The sequence below is a fragment of the Bos grunniens genome, chromosome 10 (genome assembly GCF_055505025.1).
Source record: "Bos grunniens cultivar Pamir isolate PY7600 chromosome 10, Bosgru_T2T1.0, whole genome shotgun sequence".
NCBI classification, from domain to species: Eukaryota; Metazoa; Chordata; class Mammalia; order Artiodactyla; family Bovidae; genus Bos; species Bos grunniens.
Genome location: NC_141174.1, coordinates 65,458,487 through 65,475,311, shown reverse-complemented (window position 1 = coordinate 65,475,311; position 16,825 = coordinate 65,458,487). Strand labels below are relative to the sequence as shown.

Below are 16,825 nucleotides of genomic sequence, written 5' to 3'. Positions count from 1 at the left end.
AAGAGAAAAACTAACTTAGTACTATGCTGAAGTCAATAAGTGTGGATCAGTTGTTCTTTTCCCCCAGCTTCTAGACATGTAGATACTATCAATGTTGTTTAGTCACTAAGTCGGGTCTGGACTGTAGCCCACCAGGCTCCTCTGTCCACGGGATTTCCCAGGCAAGAATACTGGAGTGGGTTGCCATTTCCTTCTCCAGGGGATTTTCCCAACCCATGGCTCTTGCATCTCCTGAATTGGCAGACAGAGTCTTTACCAGGGGAAGCGCCATGTGTGAGTGCTCAGTTGCTTCAGTAGTGTCTGACTCTTTGTGGCCCTGTGAACTGTAATCCACCAGGCTCCTCAGTCTATGGGATTCTCCAGACAAGCATACTGGAGTGGGTTGCCATGCCCTCCAGGGGATCTTCCCAACCCAGGGATTGAATTGAGTCTTCTGTATCTCCTGCATTGCAGACAGATTCTTTAGCGTTAAGCCACTGGGGAAGCCCAAGGGAAGCCCCAGATACTATCAATAAAACCATCCAAACAAAAATAGTTCTGAATGTTTTTCTACTTACACTAGATGTGTGAGAGTTGTGAATTCACTTCCAACACAAGAATGATGCTACTTTATGAAGACCATTCTGAAGAAATTTGAATTGCCTGATTTTTCCAGCACTTTTCTTATTTTACCCCTTGCTCTGATTTGTGATTCTGCCAACCTGACCCCTGTTATCCTCTCAACGTTCCATATAGTTAGGCAAATAGTCTGAGGAACAGGAAAACCCAAAGGGTTTCCTGACATGCAAAATAGAGGGTTGAGATATTAATAAAATTAATCAATGTATTATGGAATTTCCTAAGGTGTAATCCCTGTAAAACATGAATTTATATGAGATTTATTCTGCAATTTGGGGAATCTACTCATGTAATTAATTTTATCTTAGAAATTAGTATAATTCAAGATAAGCAGATCATGTTCTAGAGTTCTTTTTATTTTGCCTTTTCTTTTTCCTTTCTCACCATTTCCAAGTTAATTTTCTCTTCTTTTGGAAAAACCACATAAATGTTTGTAGGAAAAGATTTACATTAGGATGTAGTAAGAGCAGGAGTCTAGCAATTTATGAACTTTTCCTAGGAGATGATGGACATCCAAGGTTGCACTACCCAAATTTAGAGTACCAAAACAGGAGTCAAATATCTTACTTGAGACTTAGAATCACTTTAGTGTAGAAGGCTAGTAAAAAGGAAGTCATTCATTTCCTGAAGGCTGTGGTGAGATAACATTTTCAAGGAGACCCTACACAGAGTCAATATGCTTCCTTGTCAAAAATTAATTTACCTCAAGATGGCAACATATACTTATTTTTGATCAGTAGATACTAATAATATTTTCTGTAACTTATATTTTCTTTTCTGAGTCTTAGCTTTTGTGGGGCATAAAAATTTACCTTGGTCAATAAACGTTTACTTGAAAAACTGCAGGATGGAAGGCTTTCTGCAGAAAACCTGATGATAGGTGGGACTCACTGAACAGTATATCAGTAATCTGAGCTGCCTTTTCTCTCCAAGCACATCTTATATTCTTTCCATCTCCCACTCCAAATTCAGAGATTTAGAGACAGGGCTTGTCTTTAGCTATTACATTACGGACAGTAATAGCAAAGGCGAATTAGATCTGGTTTTGAATCCAAGTTCCACCATTTACTAGCTGTGTATTCTTTCTAACTTATTTAGTATCAGTCTCACTTTCCTCATCTCTCAGATGATAACAGTACCTACTTCATGGATTCTTGGGAAGAGTAAACAAGATAATGCATAAAAACCATTCACTGCTGCTGCTGCTAAGTCACTTCAGTGGGGACTGCCCCCACCTGTTAGAAACTGGGTCCAGAACCTTTAAGCTCTTAATGAAATGATGATCTAATTAATTCAGAGGATGCTCATTAGTGGCTGCAAATAGCACAAAAAGAAAGACAGGTGCCAATTGATTTAATGAAGGCTCTAGATTGAAATACTAAACCAGAAAAAATACAGAGGATAGAAAAACAATTAAATATCACCTTAGTGATCAATCTGTTAAATTAGTCTGTGGGTAATTTACAGAAAAAGCTGCCTGGTTTCTTAAACAAATACATGCCAAAGCAGGAAAGGAGGGGGACAAAGAAGCTACTGAATAAAAGATTAAAAGACATATCAACCAATATTTGGATCCTCATTCAAACAAAGAGATGGTTAAAAAACTTATACTCATGTATTTGATGGTGTTAGGAAACTAGTGTCTTTGGTTGTGATAATTGTATTACGGCTATGTTAAAAAGGTAGACTTCATCATTCAAAGGCACATATTGAAATACTTATGAGTGATATAACTAAAAATATAGAATACTGTTATGCCAACTTCTCCAATCTGAAGATAGAAATATACATGCACATAAGATATATATATATATATATATATATATATGCACACACACATACACACACACCTGGCTAGGACTCCATACACACACATTCACTCACACACACACACACCTGGCTAGGACTCCATGCTTTCACCGTGGTCAGGGAACATAATGTGTGTTTATATAAATACATATATATATATATATATGTATATATATAAAATGTATATGTATTTGGCTCCAACATTCGGCTTGCAGGATCTTAGTTCCCTGACCGGGGTGAAAGCACAGAATCCTAGCCACTGAACTGCCAGGGAATTGCCAAGATAGAAATATATTAACATAGCAATATTTCCCCCATCCCAGCTTTACTGAGAAATAATTAACATATAACATTGTGGAAGTTTAAATCATACAACATGATTATTTCATACATGTATACATTGTGAAACATTAATATTGGTTAATATATCCTTCATCTCACATAATTACCTTTTTTTTGTGTGTGTGTGGTAGTGGTGGTGAGAATATTTAAGATTTATTCCAGGGTGGGAGGGACGTCCATGGGGGAAAGGATATATGTATACATATAGCTAATAAGCGAAAGGCAAAGGAGAAAAGGAAAGATATACCCATCTGAATCCAGAGTTCCAAAGAATAGCAAGGAGAGATAAGAAAGCCTTTCTAAGTGAACAATGCAAAGAAATAGAGGAAAACAATAGAATGGGAAAGACTAGAGATCTCTTCAAGAATATTAGAGATACCAAGGGAACATTTCATGCAAAGATGGGCACAATAAAGGACAGAAATGGTATGGACCTAACAGAAGCAGAAGATATTAAGAAGAGGTGGCAAGAAAACATAGTAGAAGTATACAAAAAAGATCTTGATGACCCAGATAACCATGATGTTGTGATCACTCACCCAGAGCCAGACATCTTGGAGGGCGAAGTCAAGTGGGCCTTAGGAAGCACTACTATGAAAAAAGCTAGTGGAGGTGATGGAATTCCAGCTGAGCTATTTCCTAAATATATTTCCTAAATATTTCCTAAATATTCCTAAATATTCCTAAATATTTCCTAAATCCTAAAAGATGATGCTGTGAAAGTGCTACATTCAATATGCCAGCAAATCTGGAAAACTGTGGCACTGGCCACAGGACTGGAAAAGGTCAGTTTTCATTCCAATACCAAAGAAGGGCAATGCCAAACAATGTTCAAACTACCACACATGGCACTCATTTCACATGCTAGCAAAGTAATGCTCAAAATTCCCCAAGCCAGGCTTCAGCATTATGTGAACCGTGAAATTCCAGATGTTCAAGCTGGTTTTAGAAAAGGCAGAGGAACCAGAGATCAAATTGCCAACATCCTCTGGATCATAGAAAAAGCAAGAGAATTCCATAAAAACATCTACTGCTGCTTCATTGACTATGCTAAAGCCTTGACTCTGTGGATCACAAGGAGATGGGAATACCAGGCCACCTTACCTGCCTCCTGAGAAACCTGTATGTATGCAGGTCAAGAAGCAATAATTAGAACCAGACATGGAACAACGGACTGATACAGAATTGGGAAAGGAGTACATCAAGGCTGTATATTGTCACCCTGCTTATTTAACTTATATGCAGAGTATACCACACAAAATGCCAGACTGAATGAAGCACAAGCTGGAATCAAGATTGCCAGGAGAAATATCAATAACCCAAGATATGCAGATGACATCACCCTTATGGCAGAAATTGAAGAGGAACTAAAGAGCCTCTCGATGAAGGTGAAAGAGGAGAGAGTAAAAGCTGGCTTAAAACTCAACATTAAAAAAATCATGGCATCTGGTCCCATCAGATCAGATCAGATCAGATCAGTCGCTCAGTCGTGTCCGACTCTTTGCGACCCCATGAATCGCAGCACGCCAGGCCTCCCTGTCCATCACCAACTCCCAGAGTTCACTCAGACTCACGTCCATCGAGTCAGTGGTGCCATCCAGCCATCTCATCCTCTGTCGTCCCCTTCTCCTCTTGCCCCCAATCCCTCCCAGCATCAGTCTTTTCTAATGAGTCAACTCTTCGCATGAGGTGGCCAAAGTACTGGAGTTTCAGCTTGAGCATCATTCCTTCCAAAGAAATCCCAGGGCTGATCTCCTTCAGAATGGACTGGTTGGATCTCCTTGCAGTCCAAGGGACTCTCAAGAGTCTTCTCCAACACCACAGTTCAAAAGCATCAATTCTTCGGTGCTCAGCCTTCTTCACAGTCCAACTCTCACATCCATACATGACCACAGGAAAAACCATAGCCTTGACTAGATAAACCTTTGTTGGCAAAGTAATGTCTCTGCTTTTGAATATGCTATCTAGGTTGGTCATAACTTTCCTTCCAAGGAGTAAGCGTCTTTTAATTTCATGGCTGCAGTCACCATCTGTAGTGATTTTGGAGCCCAGAAAAATAAAGTCTGACACTTTCCACTGTTTCCCCATCTATTTCCCATGAAGTGATGGGACTGGATGCCATGATCTTCGTTTTCTGAATGTTGAGCTTTAAGCCAACTTTTTCACTCTCCATTTTCACTTTCATCAAAAGGCTTTTTAGTTCCTCTTCACTTTCTGCCATAAGGGTGGTATCATCTGCATATCTGAGGTTATTGATCACTTCATGGCAAACAGATGGGGAAACAATGGAAAGAGTGGCAGACTTTACTTTCTTGGACTCCAAAATCACTGCAGATAGTGACTGCAGCCATGAAACTAAAAGACGCTTGCTTCTTGGAAGAAAAGCTATGACAAACCTAGACAGCATATTAAAGAGCAGAGACATTACTTTGCCGACAAAGGTCCATATAGTCAGAGCTATGGTTTTTCCAGTAGTCATGTATGGATTTGAGAATTGGACAATAAAGAAAGCTGAGCACCAAAGAATTGATGCTTTTCAACTGTGGTGTTGGAGAAGACTCTTGAGAATCCCTTGGACTGCAAGGGGATCAAACCAGTCAGTCCTAAAGGAAATCAATCCTGAATATTCTTTAGAAGGACTGATGCTGAAACTAAAATACTTTGGCCACCTGATGGGAAGAGCTGACTCATTGGAAAAGATCCTGATGCTGGAGAAGATTGAAGGCAGGAGGAGCAGGGGATGACAGAGGATGAGGTGGTTGGATGGCATCACTGACTCAATGGACATGAGTTTGAGCAAGCTCTGGGAGATGGTGAAGGACAGGGAAGCCTGGCGTGTTGTAGTCCATTGGGTTGCAAAGAGTCTGACACAACCGAGTGACTGAACAACAACAATAATTACTAATTCACTTTGTTGTACAGCAGAAACTAAGACAACATTGTAAAGCAACTGTGCTCCAATTAACAAAGGAAAAGATCAATGGATATACTACCCACAAAGCAAACTAGGAGCTAAAAAAATGTATTCTCTTGGCAAATTCAATTTTCAACATTATTAAATAACATCACCCTGCTATACATTAGATCCCCAGAACTTATTATAGCTGGGTGTTTGTACCCTTTGACCAACATATCCTCATTCTCCCTATCTACTCTGTTTCTATGAGTTTGATTTTTTAGATTCTCTATACAAGTGAGATCATACAGGATTTTTCTGCCTGAATTATTTAACTCAGTATAATGCCCACCTATGTTGTCTTAGATGGCAGAATTTTCTTTTTTGATAATGGATGAGTAATATTCCACTATATATATATATATATATATATATATATATATATCAGATGTTCTGTATCCATTCATCCTTCAGTGGACAATTAGGTTGTTGCCACATCTTGGCGAATCATAAATAATGCTGCAATGAACATGAAGATGTAGATATATTTTTGAGACAGTGATTTCATTTCCTTTGAATATATACCCAGAAGAAAGATTGCTGGATCATAGGTAGCTCTATTTTTATTTTTTTGAGGAACTGTCATACTATTTTCCCTAATACAGCCATTTTTCCCACTGCAAAGCACAGTGAGTAGAGAAGTCATTCAGAAGACTAGGTTTCCAGGTGAATTTGTATTGTAAACCAGCTGTCCCAATACTCCAGGGATGAGTCCATTTAAACAGATGAGAGAGGCGGCTGGATAGGTAAACTACTATTGGAACATGCCTGACATATAAAGACATCACCATGACTCTATTACTGCCACTGCAGTACTAAAATAGCCTCCACCTGGTCCCTCTTGGGCTTCAATCCTTTCCCTTTCCTGAAAATAGTCTCAAAACAGTAGCCAGAGTAAACCTTTAAAAATATAGATCACATAATTTTACTTAATTTTTTAATTTTAAAAATTTTTACTGGAGTATAGTTGATTTACAAGGTTGGGTTAATTTCTGCTGTATAGCAAAGTGAATCAGTTATACATATACCTACATCTTTTTTAGATTCTTTCCCATATAGGTCATTATATTGAGTAGAGTTCCCTGTGCTATACAGTGGGGCTTTATGAGTTATCTATTTTATATATAGTAGTGTGGATATGCCAATCCCAATATCTAATTTATCCCTCCCTCCCTGCCCCCATAACCATAAATTGGTTTTCTACATCTGTAACTCTAATTCTGTTTTATAACTAAGTTCATTTGTACCATTTTTTAAGATTCCACATATAAGCAATATCATATGTTATTTGTCTTTGACTTACTTCACTCAGTATGACAATCTCTTGGTCCATCCATGTTGCAGAAAATGGCATTATTTCATTCTTTTTTATGGTTGACAATAATTTTACTTTTGTCCTTAACACTGTCCAGTAGCTTTCCAGCTCACCTAGAATAAAATCCAAAGGCTTTACCATGGCCTCATGCTACCTCTATGATTCTCTCCCTCTGTCACTCCATGCTATCCCCACTGGCTTTCCTACTGTTCGTCTAACATTCCAGGTTTTTACCAAGTGCAGGGGCTGTTCCCTGTGTCTGAAACTGCCCTTCCACAGAACAGCATCACTCTTCTTTTACAACCTTCAGATTTTTCTCCAGTGTCACATTCTCAAGGCCTTCCCTGGCCATATTATTTACAGTTTGAACACCCTCTTTACTCACTTCCTACCCTCCTTTCTGCTTTATTTTCACTCCTTAGCTAATCTGATATACATTTTACTTAAATCGTTTTACTTATTAGTTTCTCTCATCAAGCTGCATGAGGTCAGAGGTTTGCCTATTTTCTTCACTGCTATGACCTTGATCGTAATACATGACTACTTAGGAAATACTTGTTAAATACATAAACTAATACCTGCAAGTGCTCCTCCCTCCAACACGCATCCAGTTTCTGAAATCCTATATAAAGCAGCACCTTTCTCCCTACATACACACAGAGACCATCACTGAATTTCCTTACCGTGCTTTTTCCAAAATGTTTCATTTAGCACCATTCGACATATTATATATTCACGTATTTACTCTCTTCTTCCCTTCCCTGTGGATTCTAATTTCCACCAATGTTAGGACTGTATCCCCAGGGCCTTAGAACAGCACTTGACTCTGAGCAGGTACTAAGTAGTTACTTCTTGGATGAATTAATGAACCATTTCTGTCCGATACGATTCCCTACAAGATCAGAAACTCTGTCAGGGTGGCGCTGAGCTTCCAGCACAATCTAAGAGAAGCTCGCCAGTGAGAACTCTAAACCCCTAATCCAGTGCCTCTTAAAGGAAAGACAATGCCCCTTGAAGGGAACAGCAGAAACATCGGTGTTCCCCACTTCATTTCTGCCCCTAAAATTTAACCACAGGATTGACAGATCAGCCGAATGCAGAGAATAAAGGATTTAGTACATTACTAAGCGTACTAAACAGAGACTGTAAACTGTCTAGTGTTAACGAATTTACTAGACTTTGTAGTGCTTCGGACACTGGAAAAACAAAAGCTAGTTTCTCTGAAGCGGGAGCCAGTCTTACCCAGCCAGGATCTACACCACCCCGACCGCGAGGCTCAGGATTGGTCCAGGCTCCTCAGGCCTGGCTGGGCTTCCGGCCCACTTGTGAGAGAGGCAGTCCCGTGAGGCGCGTGGGCGGAGCGAGGCGGGGCGCCCCGGGCGTCCTCCCGCCCACCCAGCTCAGGATTGGCCGAGGCTCGGCAGGCACCACCCCGGCTAGGCGTCGGCCCGCATATGGGCGGGGTCGTCCTGTGAGGCGCGTGGGGCAAGCGGGGCCGCACCCGGGCCGGGGCTGGGTCCTGGCTTGACTTGGGGCTGGGTCCGGGGATGCTGCAGCGGGGCAGACCTGCGGGGTTTGAGCCTTGGCCGACGGATGGCCAACGTGCGGGTGGCGGTGAGGGTCCGGCCCCTCAGTAAGAGGTGAGTCTGGGCGGGAGGGGGCGCCTGAGGCGTCAAGTGAGCTGAAGGGAAGGCGGGGTCCCCGCCTCTCCCTTCAGTGAGTCTGGCGCGGAGAAATCAGACACAAAGTGGCCCAAGGGGCCAGCGTCCGGAAACCGTAAAGGCCTGGCTTGGGTTGGGTTTTCGATTAGTGCCCTGGCGGGGAGCACTTAGTGGAAAGCCTCGGGGTGGGCTGTCCTGACCGTGTCCCCGGAGTCCCTGTGTCCCGGCAGGAGTTTTGAGGGACCGCGCGCGGCTCAAGTTTTGATGCCCAGGTTGAGCCTTTCTCTTTGGATACGCTGAGAAGGGCTGGGAAGTATCTCTAAGTGGGAAGGGTCGGCGGTCTACTGTCTCTTCTTGGTGGCTCTGGAGTACCTGTAAGGACTGAGGGAGAATGGTGAGTTTCTGCGTGCACATGGGTTTCTCTGTGAAGAAGTGGAGGAAAGCAGGTTGTAAGGCATAAGAAAGAAATTGAGGCTCAGAGAGATCGTGGTTTCGTTCTGTGGGCGACTTCAGAAGTGTGAAGTAGGGGGAAGTCATTCTAAGCCCTTCCCTCAGCGTAGCCAGTTCCCGTTTGTTTGTTTGTTTGTTTGTTTTTCATGCAGGAATCTGATCCTACACTCCTCAGCTGTTGAGGCATCCAGGGTCCATAATTTCTTTCCCTTCATACTGATTTTTCCACTCACATGTTTGGAAAGTCAGGGAAGGCTTCACAGAAGGCTTGGTGTTTGAACCCAAACGCTTTTGCTGACAGGTAGAGGAGAAGGTGTAGAGAGCATTCTGTGAAAATACAGAGCGAGAGACTTAGGCTCTTAGGAAACAAAAGTTTCAGGCTTTTGAGGAGAGGCTGTGTGGAGGGAGATGAGTGGTAGGAGATAAACCTGGCAGAATGTGGTTTGGGACCTGAAGGCACATATTGGAACTATTTGAGAGGTTTAAAAATTTCCAGGACACAAGATGGCTTGAAAATTGGACAAAGCAGTCAGAAAAAGACATTGTCTCTCAGAACAAAATTCGGCTCTAGCAGGAGCAGGGCTTCCCTGGTGGCTCATTTGGTAAAGAATTTGCCTGCAGTGTGGGAGACCGGGGTTGGATCCTTGGGTTGGGAAGATTCCCTTGAGGAGGGCATGGCAACCCACTCCAGTATTCTTGCCTTGAGAATCCCATGGACAGAGGAGCCTGGTGGGCTACGGTCTATGGGGTCACGAAGAGTTGGACAGAGTTCACTGAGCGACTAAGCACAGCACACAGCACAGCAGGGTCTGTGTTTGTACTGACTGGAGGTGACTGGCTTGAAAAGTCATACAGTTGACAGAATAATGAGAGCAGTGTGATAAGGGAAAGGGACAAAAAAGTAGGAAAAGACAGAAGTAGTACAATGGAAACTTCACTGGTGGTCCGGTGGCTAAGACCTTGCAAATCTAACACAAGGGGTTTGATTTCGATCCCTGGTCCGGAACTAGATCCCACATGCTACAATGAAGAGTTGGCAAGAGTTTGGCAGTCACAGTAGAGAATAACATGTCAAACAAAAGTGAAGGGAAAAGAAGGGCACAAAAGCTTATTAAGTCTTTAATAAATTTTATTTATTATTATTTTGGCTGTCCTGGGTCTTCACTATTGTGTGTGGGGTTTCTGTAGTTGCGGCCAGCGGGTTTCTCATTGAGGTGGTTTATTATGTTTTGGAGCATGGGCTCTAGAGCGCAGGCTCAGTAGTTGTGGTGCACAGGCTTAGTTCCTCTGTGGCCTGTTGAATCTTCCCGAACCAGGAATCGAACCTGCATCACCTGCATTGGCAGGCAGGTTCTCAACCACTGACCACCAGGGAAGTTTGAAAAGCTTATTAACTTTTAGCTCAGGTTAAGAGCCTTGAGCAGCAAGGGGTAGAAGGGCAAGACAGCAGTTACCCAGGTATGAGAGGATTATAGCCTGCTGAAGATTCAGGAGCCGGGATGAATAAACCCAGCGTGACTCCAGCTAAGAAGTCCAAACTATTCCCCTCTTCTCACCACACTGTATTCCAGGGTTTGTTAACTTCCACCACCTTCGCTGAGGCTCATCTCAACATAGGCTATTTACTGATTATGTGATTTGTCCCAGCCTTCAAAAAAGTAATCAGCACAGATTCAGTTAACAAAGTCATTGGATCTTATGTGGTACTTGGATATAAATCTTAGAGCTCAAGCTTCCATTTTTTATTTTTCCAGATGAGAAATTGGTTTTGTTAAAGATCTAAAAGTAGGTAGAGCCAAGATTCCATTCACCAAACCAAGCTGCTCCTTCCTGAGATTACAGAAAAATTGCACTTCTTTCTCAAATGCCTGTTTGCTCAGTAGGACTAGTAGAGACCATCAATAAAATGATAATATGGAAAATGGTTTTAGTGCACTCCCTTTTACCACACAGTTGTTTTCATAATCAGGAAATCTGTGTCTCATTGTAAGATGCTGCCGCTTGTTTGTCCCAAATCATCATTGACAGAACATATTGGCCAATACTGTAGGCTCCGGAACACTTTCCACTGCCCTTTCAAAAAGGTAATTATCATAAACTATATTCCCTTTATGTGCTCTTCTTTTTAAATCTGTGAAATAGTATAACTACTTCAATGGTTTTTTGTGAAGATTAAATGAAAGGATACATTAAAAATACTTAGAACAGAGCCTGGCTGCTTTTAAGTGTCTGATAAAGTGCTAGCTATATAATTTTTAACAGCTATTTTTATTCCTCCTTGTTCTTAGCTGTTTTTTTAAATTGTATAAATGAGTAGATAACAAGTGGAAATGGCTTGGCCATTTTCTAAGACAGTGATCCTCAAATTATAGGATACATACAGTTCACCTGGGGAGCTTGTTATAATACAACTTGTTAAAAGGAATTCAAATTAACTAGCTCCGAATCCCAGGGACGGGGGAGCCTGGTGGGCTGCCGTCTATGGGGTCGCACAGAGTCGGACACGACTGAAGTGACTTAGCAGCAGCAGCAGCAGCTCCACCACCTCCTGTAATTCTAATGAGTGAAGCCTGTGGACCACACTTTGAGAAACTGTCCTAGGAGTCAGTGTGTAACTGAGGATTTATTCCTTTGCAAAACCTTTAATCCTAAGGAATGAATGCCTATTGGTAGAATTCAGGCCCCAGAGGCAAGTGGTGGTAGCCACAGCAGACTTCTTTGAACTCTGTGCAGTCAGCTGCCCTGTTGAGGTTGATGTTCTTTCTTTCTCTTCTGCTCAACTTTAATTTGTCTTCATTTTGTTTTAGAATATTTTGGAACCACTAGGTTACCAATGGCTGTGGGCCAGGCAGGGAAGGGGTGGCATCTCACCAACTATAGTGTCATATCCTTTTGTCAAGAGGTCAAGTTCAAGACCTTTTTTTATTTTGGCTGCTTTATGCCAGAGTCCTAGGTGAATCCTTAAGAAAGGGCTCACTTAAAAAAGTTAGATTAAATAGATTTGCAAAAGTTTTTCCTCTTACTTTCTTTGTTGCTCAATTTTATTATAGCCTGTGTATTTTATAGTGGGTAAAGGGAGAATCAAACCTACTTTTAAATGCAGAAGGGAAAAAAAAATTAACACCAAAACTGAAAGATTTTCTTTAGGAGAGCTAGGGGCAGGGGATGCAGTTTTATAATCCTGGGGGACAAAGTATATCCGTACTGCCTTAAGTTCTGTCTAGTATGAAATATGAAAGAAAGAGCATCAGAGCCTTGAGGAAATTAAGTACCAGGAATGCCATCACCTGGGAGAAGGAAATTTTTTTCCAGTACTTTATTCCAAATGCACTGACTAGTGTACAAAAATAATCTTAAATCTAAAGACCCCTGTCTCACTGTGTATCCCTTGCCATCCCCTCCCCCCAAGTCCTCAAGGCCACATACTGGGAACGCTGAGGGAAGATAAAAATGACATTGGACATATTTTCTCAACTTTCAGGTCCCAGGCCAGGAATAATTTAATTGATAGTTTTCACTGTAGCAGAAAGTGCCAGTGAGTTAACTCCCATCTGTTAATATTCTGGCCTTGAGCACTTTATTTTAAAATATTTATTTACTTATTTGGCTGTGTCAGGTCTTAAGTGAGGCACGTGGGCTCAGTAGTTTCCTCACAGCACGTGGAATCTTCCCAGACCAGGGATGGAACCCACATGCCTCTGCATTGGAAGGCAGATTCCTAACCTCTGGACAACCAGGAAGTCCCTGGCCTTAAGCACTTTAGCTAAAGCTCTTTATATTGTGAAAAAAGATTTCATATCTAGAATGGAGTGTATTCCATTCATTTTGGGCTTCAGTTTTATGAATCACTTGGATTAAGCCCCTTAAAGTGAATTTAAGCGTTGGTTAGTTGTTAGAAGTGTTACTACATAACTACAATTTAGGAAGATCCTTAAGGATCTTGGCTGTTATTCTGACTTAAGATAATATAAGGAAAGGATTTAGGAAATATGTTCTCAGGTCTCAACAGAAAGGACTCTGAAACTTTTTTCATTATTTTATAATGAAATAAAATATATCATTATATTTATTTATGCTGAAAATATCGGAGGAAACAAGAAATGATGCCATGCTGTGCCGAGGATATTCTCAGGGTTTCCCAAGCCTGATTTCTGAGGCATATGGCTTTGTGCTTAGACAGATCTGGATTTAAATTCAGGCTCTGCCACTGCTAGCTGTGTGACCTTGGACAAATTACATAATTTTTCTCACCCTTAGTCTTTCATTTATTAAAAAAAAAGATCTGTCAGGAAGCTATGTCAGGACGGTGTGTTAAGAGGATAGCATAGGATGAAGTATAGCGTATGCTGTACTTAATACAATGCTTAGCACATAGAGGGTACCCAATAACATTGACTCTTCACTGTTCCCAAGCCAAATTCTAACAATCCAGAGAAGCATGCCAGCTCGGGGACTGCTTCAGACACCCCAGTTGTGGAGATGGCAGTAGGGAAATATTTTGTCCCAATAGTGCTGGTCTCAGCTGCTCTTTTCCTGATTAATTTAAAAAATTTGTGTCTTGCTTCTAGGGAGATCAAAGAAGGGGGAAAAATTATTGTGGAAGTTAATGGCAAAGTGGCAAAAATCAGGAATTTAAAGGTAAGCCTAAAATTGTTTTCCTTTTTCTTTCCCCTGAAGAACTAGTATTAATTATAGTGACTTCTGGGGTGAAGGTGTGTATGTGAATGCATTTAGAGAGGGGGAGTGGAAGAGGAAAGGGCATATAAGGGGAATTGTTAGAAGAGCTTTGACCAACCACAAAGCAAATATAAAAATACAACAGGGAAGAAGTTCCGGGGATGTAGTTACTGGAACCCAAGTTCTACCAAATGGGATACAGCTATTTTGGAAACTGGTTAGTAGTAGATATTTTGAAAGTAAACACATGGCCAGCTTAAATCATGTTGGGGGACAATTTGTTCGTATGTTTAACTTACCTGACCTTCTATTAGACGTTGGCTCAATCTTCTTATTGAATATCATTTCATTGAGAAGCATTAGCAGGGGTTTTAGTATGCATCTGCTAATACAGAACTCATTTTTAGCCACAGTGAGGCCAAGTAAAGACTTTAGATCCCAGAAGAGAGTTGGGCACTAGCCCAAGTCTTGCTGTAAATACTCTCCATAGATCTGACTGATCTTTGAGTCACAACTAGACAGACACTGGCAACTTCCTTCCCTACCCTTACTACTTCCTCTGGCTTATTTCCTCCATCCCATTCTTTTCTTTTCCCAGGCCAGGGGAAGTGGAAGGGATTCTTCCTTTCTGAGCCTTGAGTAGTGGAGGACAGGGAAGCCAGCCATGTGAATGCGGCTGTGGTCAGCTTGCAGGTGGTATTTGATGTTCCTGAGAGCTGAGGAAGCTGACTTGCAGGAGGAAGGTTTTCTGGACCCCAGTCCCTCCAGCCACATCCACTCTTGTGTTCCTCCCGTGATGTGATCCATTTCCTTTTGTCAGTAGCTCACTGCTGAGAGAGAAACCTGCCAGACTTTCAACAGGAGCTCCCCAGGGACAAAAGACCTGTCATTCTCTCCTGTCTCTTATTTATATCTCTGTTGCCTAATCACTTCAGCTGCTTTGTTCTGAGAGCTTATATTTTTGGTTCTTAAGAATAAATCTTGGCCAAGATCACACTCTAATCTGCCCCCTGCTCACCTCGCTGGCCAGCTATCCTCTTTTCTGAGTCCAGTTATCCACTCAGAATCTCTTCGTCATTCTGTCAGCCTCATTCTACTGTGGGTTTTAGTACCCAGTTCGAGGGATTGTTTCTCCCTGTCCAGAATCTAAATATTAAGTAGTAAGATAGGCATTTCTGTGAATAATGCCACTCTCCCCAGTACCTGGAGGTTGGTAGAATTTCCAAGCTGCTCTCTTCTACCCCGAGCAGTTGGATTGGGCCCAGCTCTTCTGTCCAACGTGCCTTCTGGAGGTGGATACCCCAGGGACTTCTGTGCAAGCTCTAGGTTGACAGAGCCTGTCAGGCCCAGGGACTGAATTACTCATGCAGGACTGGTATATTCTATAGAAATACTCAGAGAAGAAATGATAGTAAGAAGAGGAGGCCCAGGGAAGGAGAGGTTTTTTATCCCAAGCGGTCTTACGCCTCACAGGTCTGGTTTATATATAGATATGTGATAATATGATAGACATTTAATTCTCTGTTGCTTCATTGTACCTAACAAGATGAAGACAAAGATTACTTTTCCCCCCCCCTTTCAGGTAGATATCATAAAGGTTCTCATGATCAGTCCAGGTATCTCTATCTACAAGCAGAGGAATCAAGTGCCTCTGATTTGATTCTGATATTACAGTAGAGAAGATACTAGATTCTGTGTTTAATTTTAGGTGGACGGTCGACCTAATGGCTTTGGCGACTCCCGGGAGAAGGTTGTGGCATTTGGCTTTGATTACTGCTACTGGTCAGTCAACCCAGAGGATCCCCAGTATGCCTCTCAGGATGTGGTAATGTCATTTTCCTTCACTTTCCCAAGGTCTTTATAACTGGATAATTATTGGGAAATTAACGTGGAATCTGGGCCCTGGCTATTTCTTACTTATGTAGGTTGGTCAGAAACTAATGATGTTTTGGTCTGGGAAGTGTTGTCTGCAGCAGATCTGCTGAGGACTGAGAGGATGAGCCAAGCCTTTACTGGCTAACGCTATTGGTCATCCTTCCTGCTGCTTAGCTTTCCCACAAATTTCCAAGGCAGCAGGTCTGGTCAAGGAGGTCTACATAGGACTTCTGTTGCTGTGAAGCAGCAGCATTGTCCTGGTTGGAGCACTGTCAGAGGTCATGCATTTGGTCCCTGTGATGGCCAGCAAGCCTTGCCTGATTCACTTCTGTGACCACAGACAGTAGCTCTTATCCTAGCAGCTGCCAGGGTCCTTTCTAAAATTAGAAAAATAATATCTTTGGCTTTTCATATGTTCTTTCTTAAATGAGAAAGAGAATACTAGAGGAATATGTCCTTAGGAAAAAGTATTGAAAATGGATATATTTGGGGAAGAGCCCTAGACAACCATTGCCTATCAGTCTATATGCCTTTGAATAAAAAGCCAAAGTGTCTTTTCTGCTTAGTATTTCAATCCTTTGTGAAACGTTCCCTAATTATGCTAAAGATACCATTTTATCAAGTTTGAGTGATTTAGAGGACAGAATAGGCATACCTCATTTTATGACATTTGGTTTTATTGCACCTAATAGATACTGTATTATTTACAAATTGACTATTTGTGGCAACTCTGTATCGAGTAAGTCTGTCTGTGCCATTTTTCATAGCATTTGTTCACTTTGTGTCTCTGTGTGACATTTTGGTAGTTCTCATAATATTTAAAATTTTTAAATTATTATTCCATTTTTATGGTTATCTCTGGTCATGTCACCACTATGACTCACTGAAGGCTCAGATAATGGTTAGTATTTTTTAGTCTTAAAGAATTTTCTAATTAAGATTTGTTCATTGTTTATAAACATACTGCTATTGCACTTAGTAGACAGCAATATGTATAAATTGTCTTTGGTATGCACTGCTAAGTTGCTTCAGTCGTGTCTGACTCTCTGTGACCCCATAGACGGCAGCCCACCAGGCTCCCCTGTCCCCGGGGTTCTCCAGGCAAGAACACTGGAGTGGGAT

The 16,825-nt window shown here is 41.7% G+C and overlaps 1 protein-coding gene across 12 annotated transcripts in view; it reads left to right on the top strand.

Annotated features, from left to right (window-relative positions):
- Positions 1-8,392: 8,392 nt before the first annotated feature.
- The window catches only part of STARD9 (StAR related lipid transfer domain containing 9), a 120,682-nt gene continuing 112,249 nt past the window's right edge, over positions 8,393-16,825 (top strand). For 6 of the 12 annotated variants that reach the window (XM_086321664.1, XM_086321662.1, XM_086321660.1 and 3 more), the window contains exons 1-3: positions 8,393-8,680; positions 13,720-13,789; positions 15,537-15,653. In XM_086321664.1, coding sequence (XP_086177790.1) covers positions 8,634-8,680; positions 13,720-13,789; positions 15,537-15,653 — 234 coding nt within the window. In that variant the 5' untranslated portion in view covers positions 8,393-8,633. Of the gene's footprint in view, positions 8,681-11,147; positions 11,236-13,719; positions 13,790-15,536; positions 15,654-16,825 lie in introns of those variants that run through there. The other 6 variants (XR_015134866.1, XR_015134865.1, XR_015134867.1 and 3 more) reach the window with 3 other exon arrangements.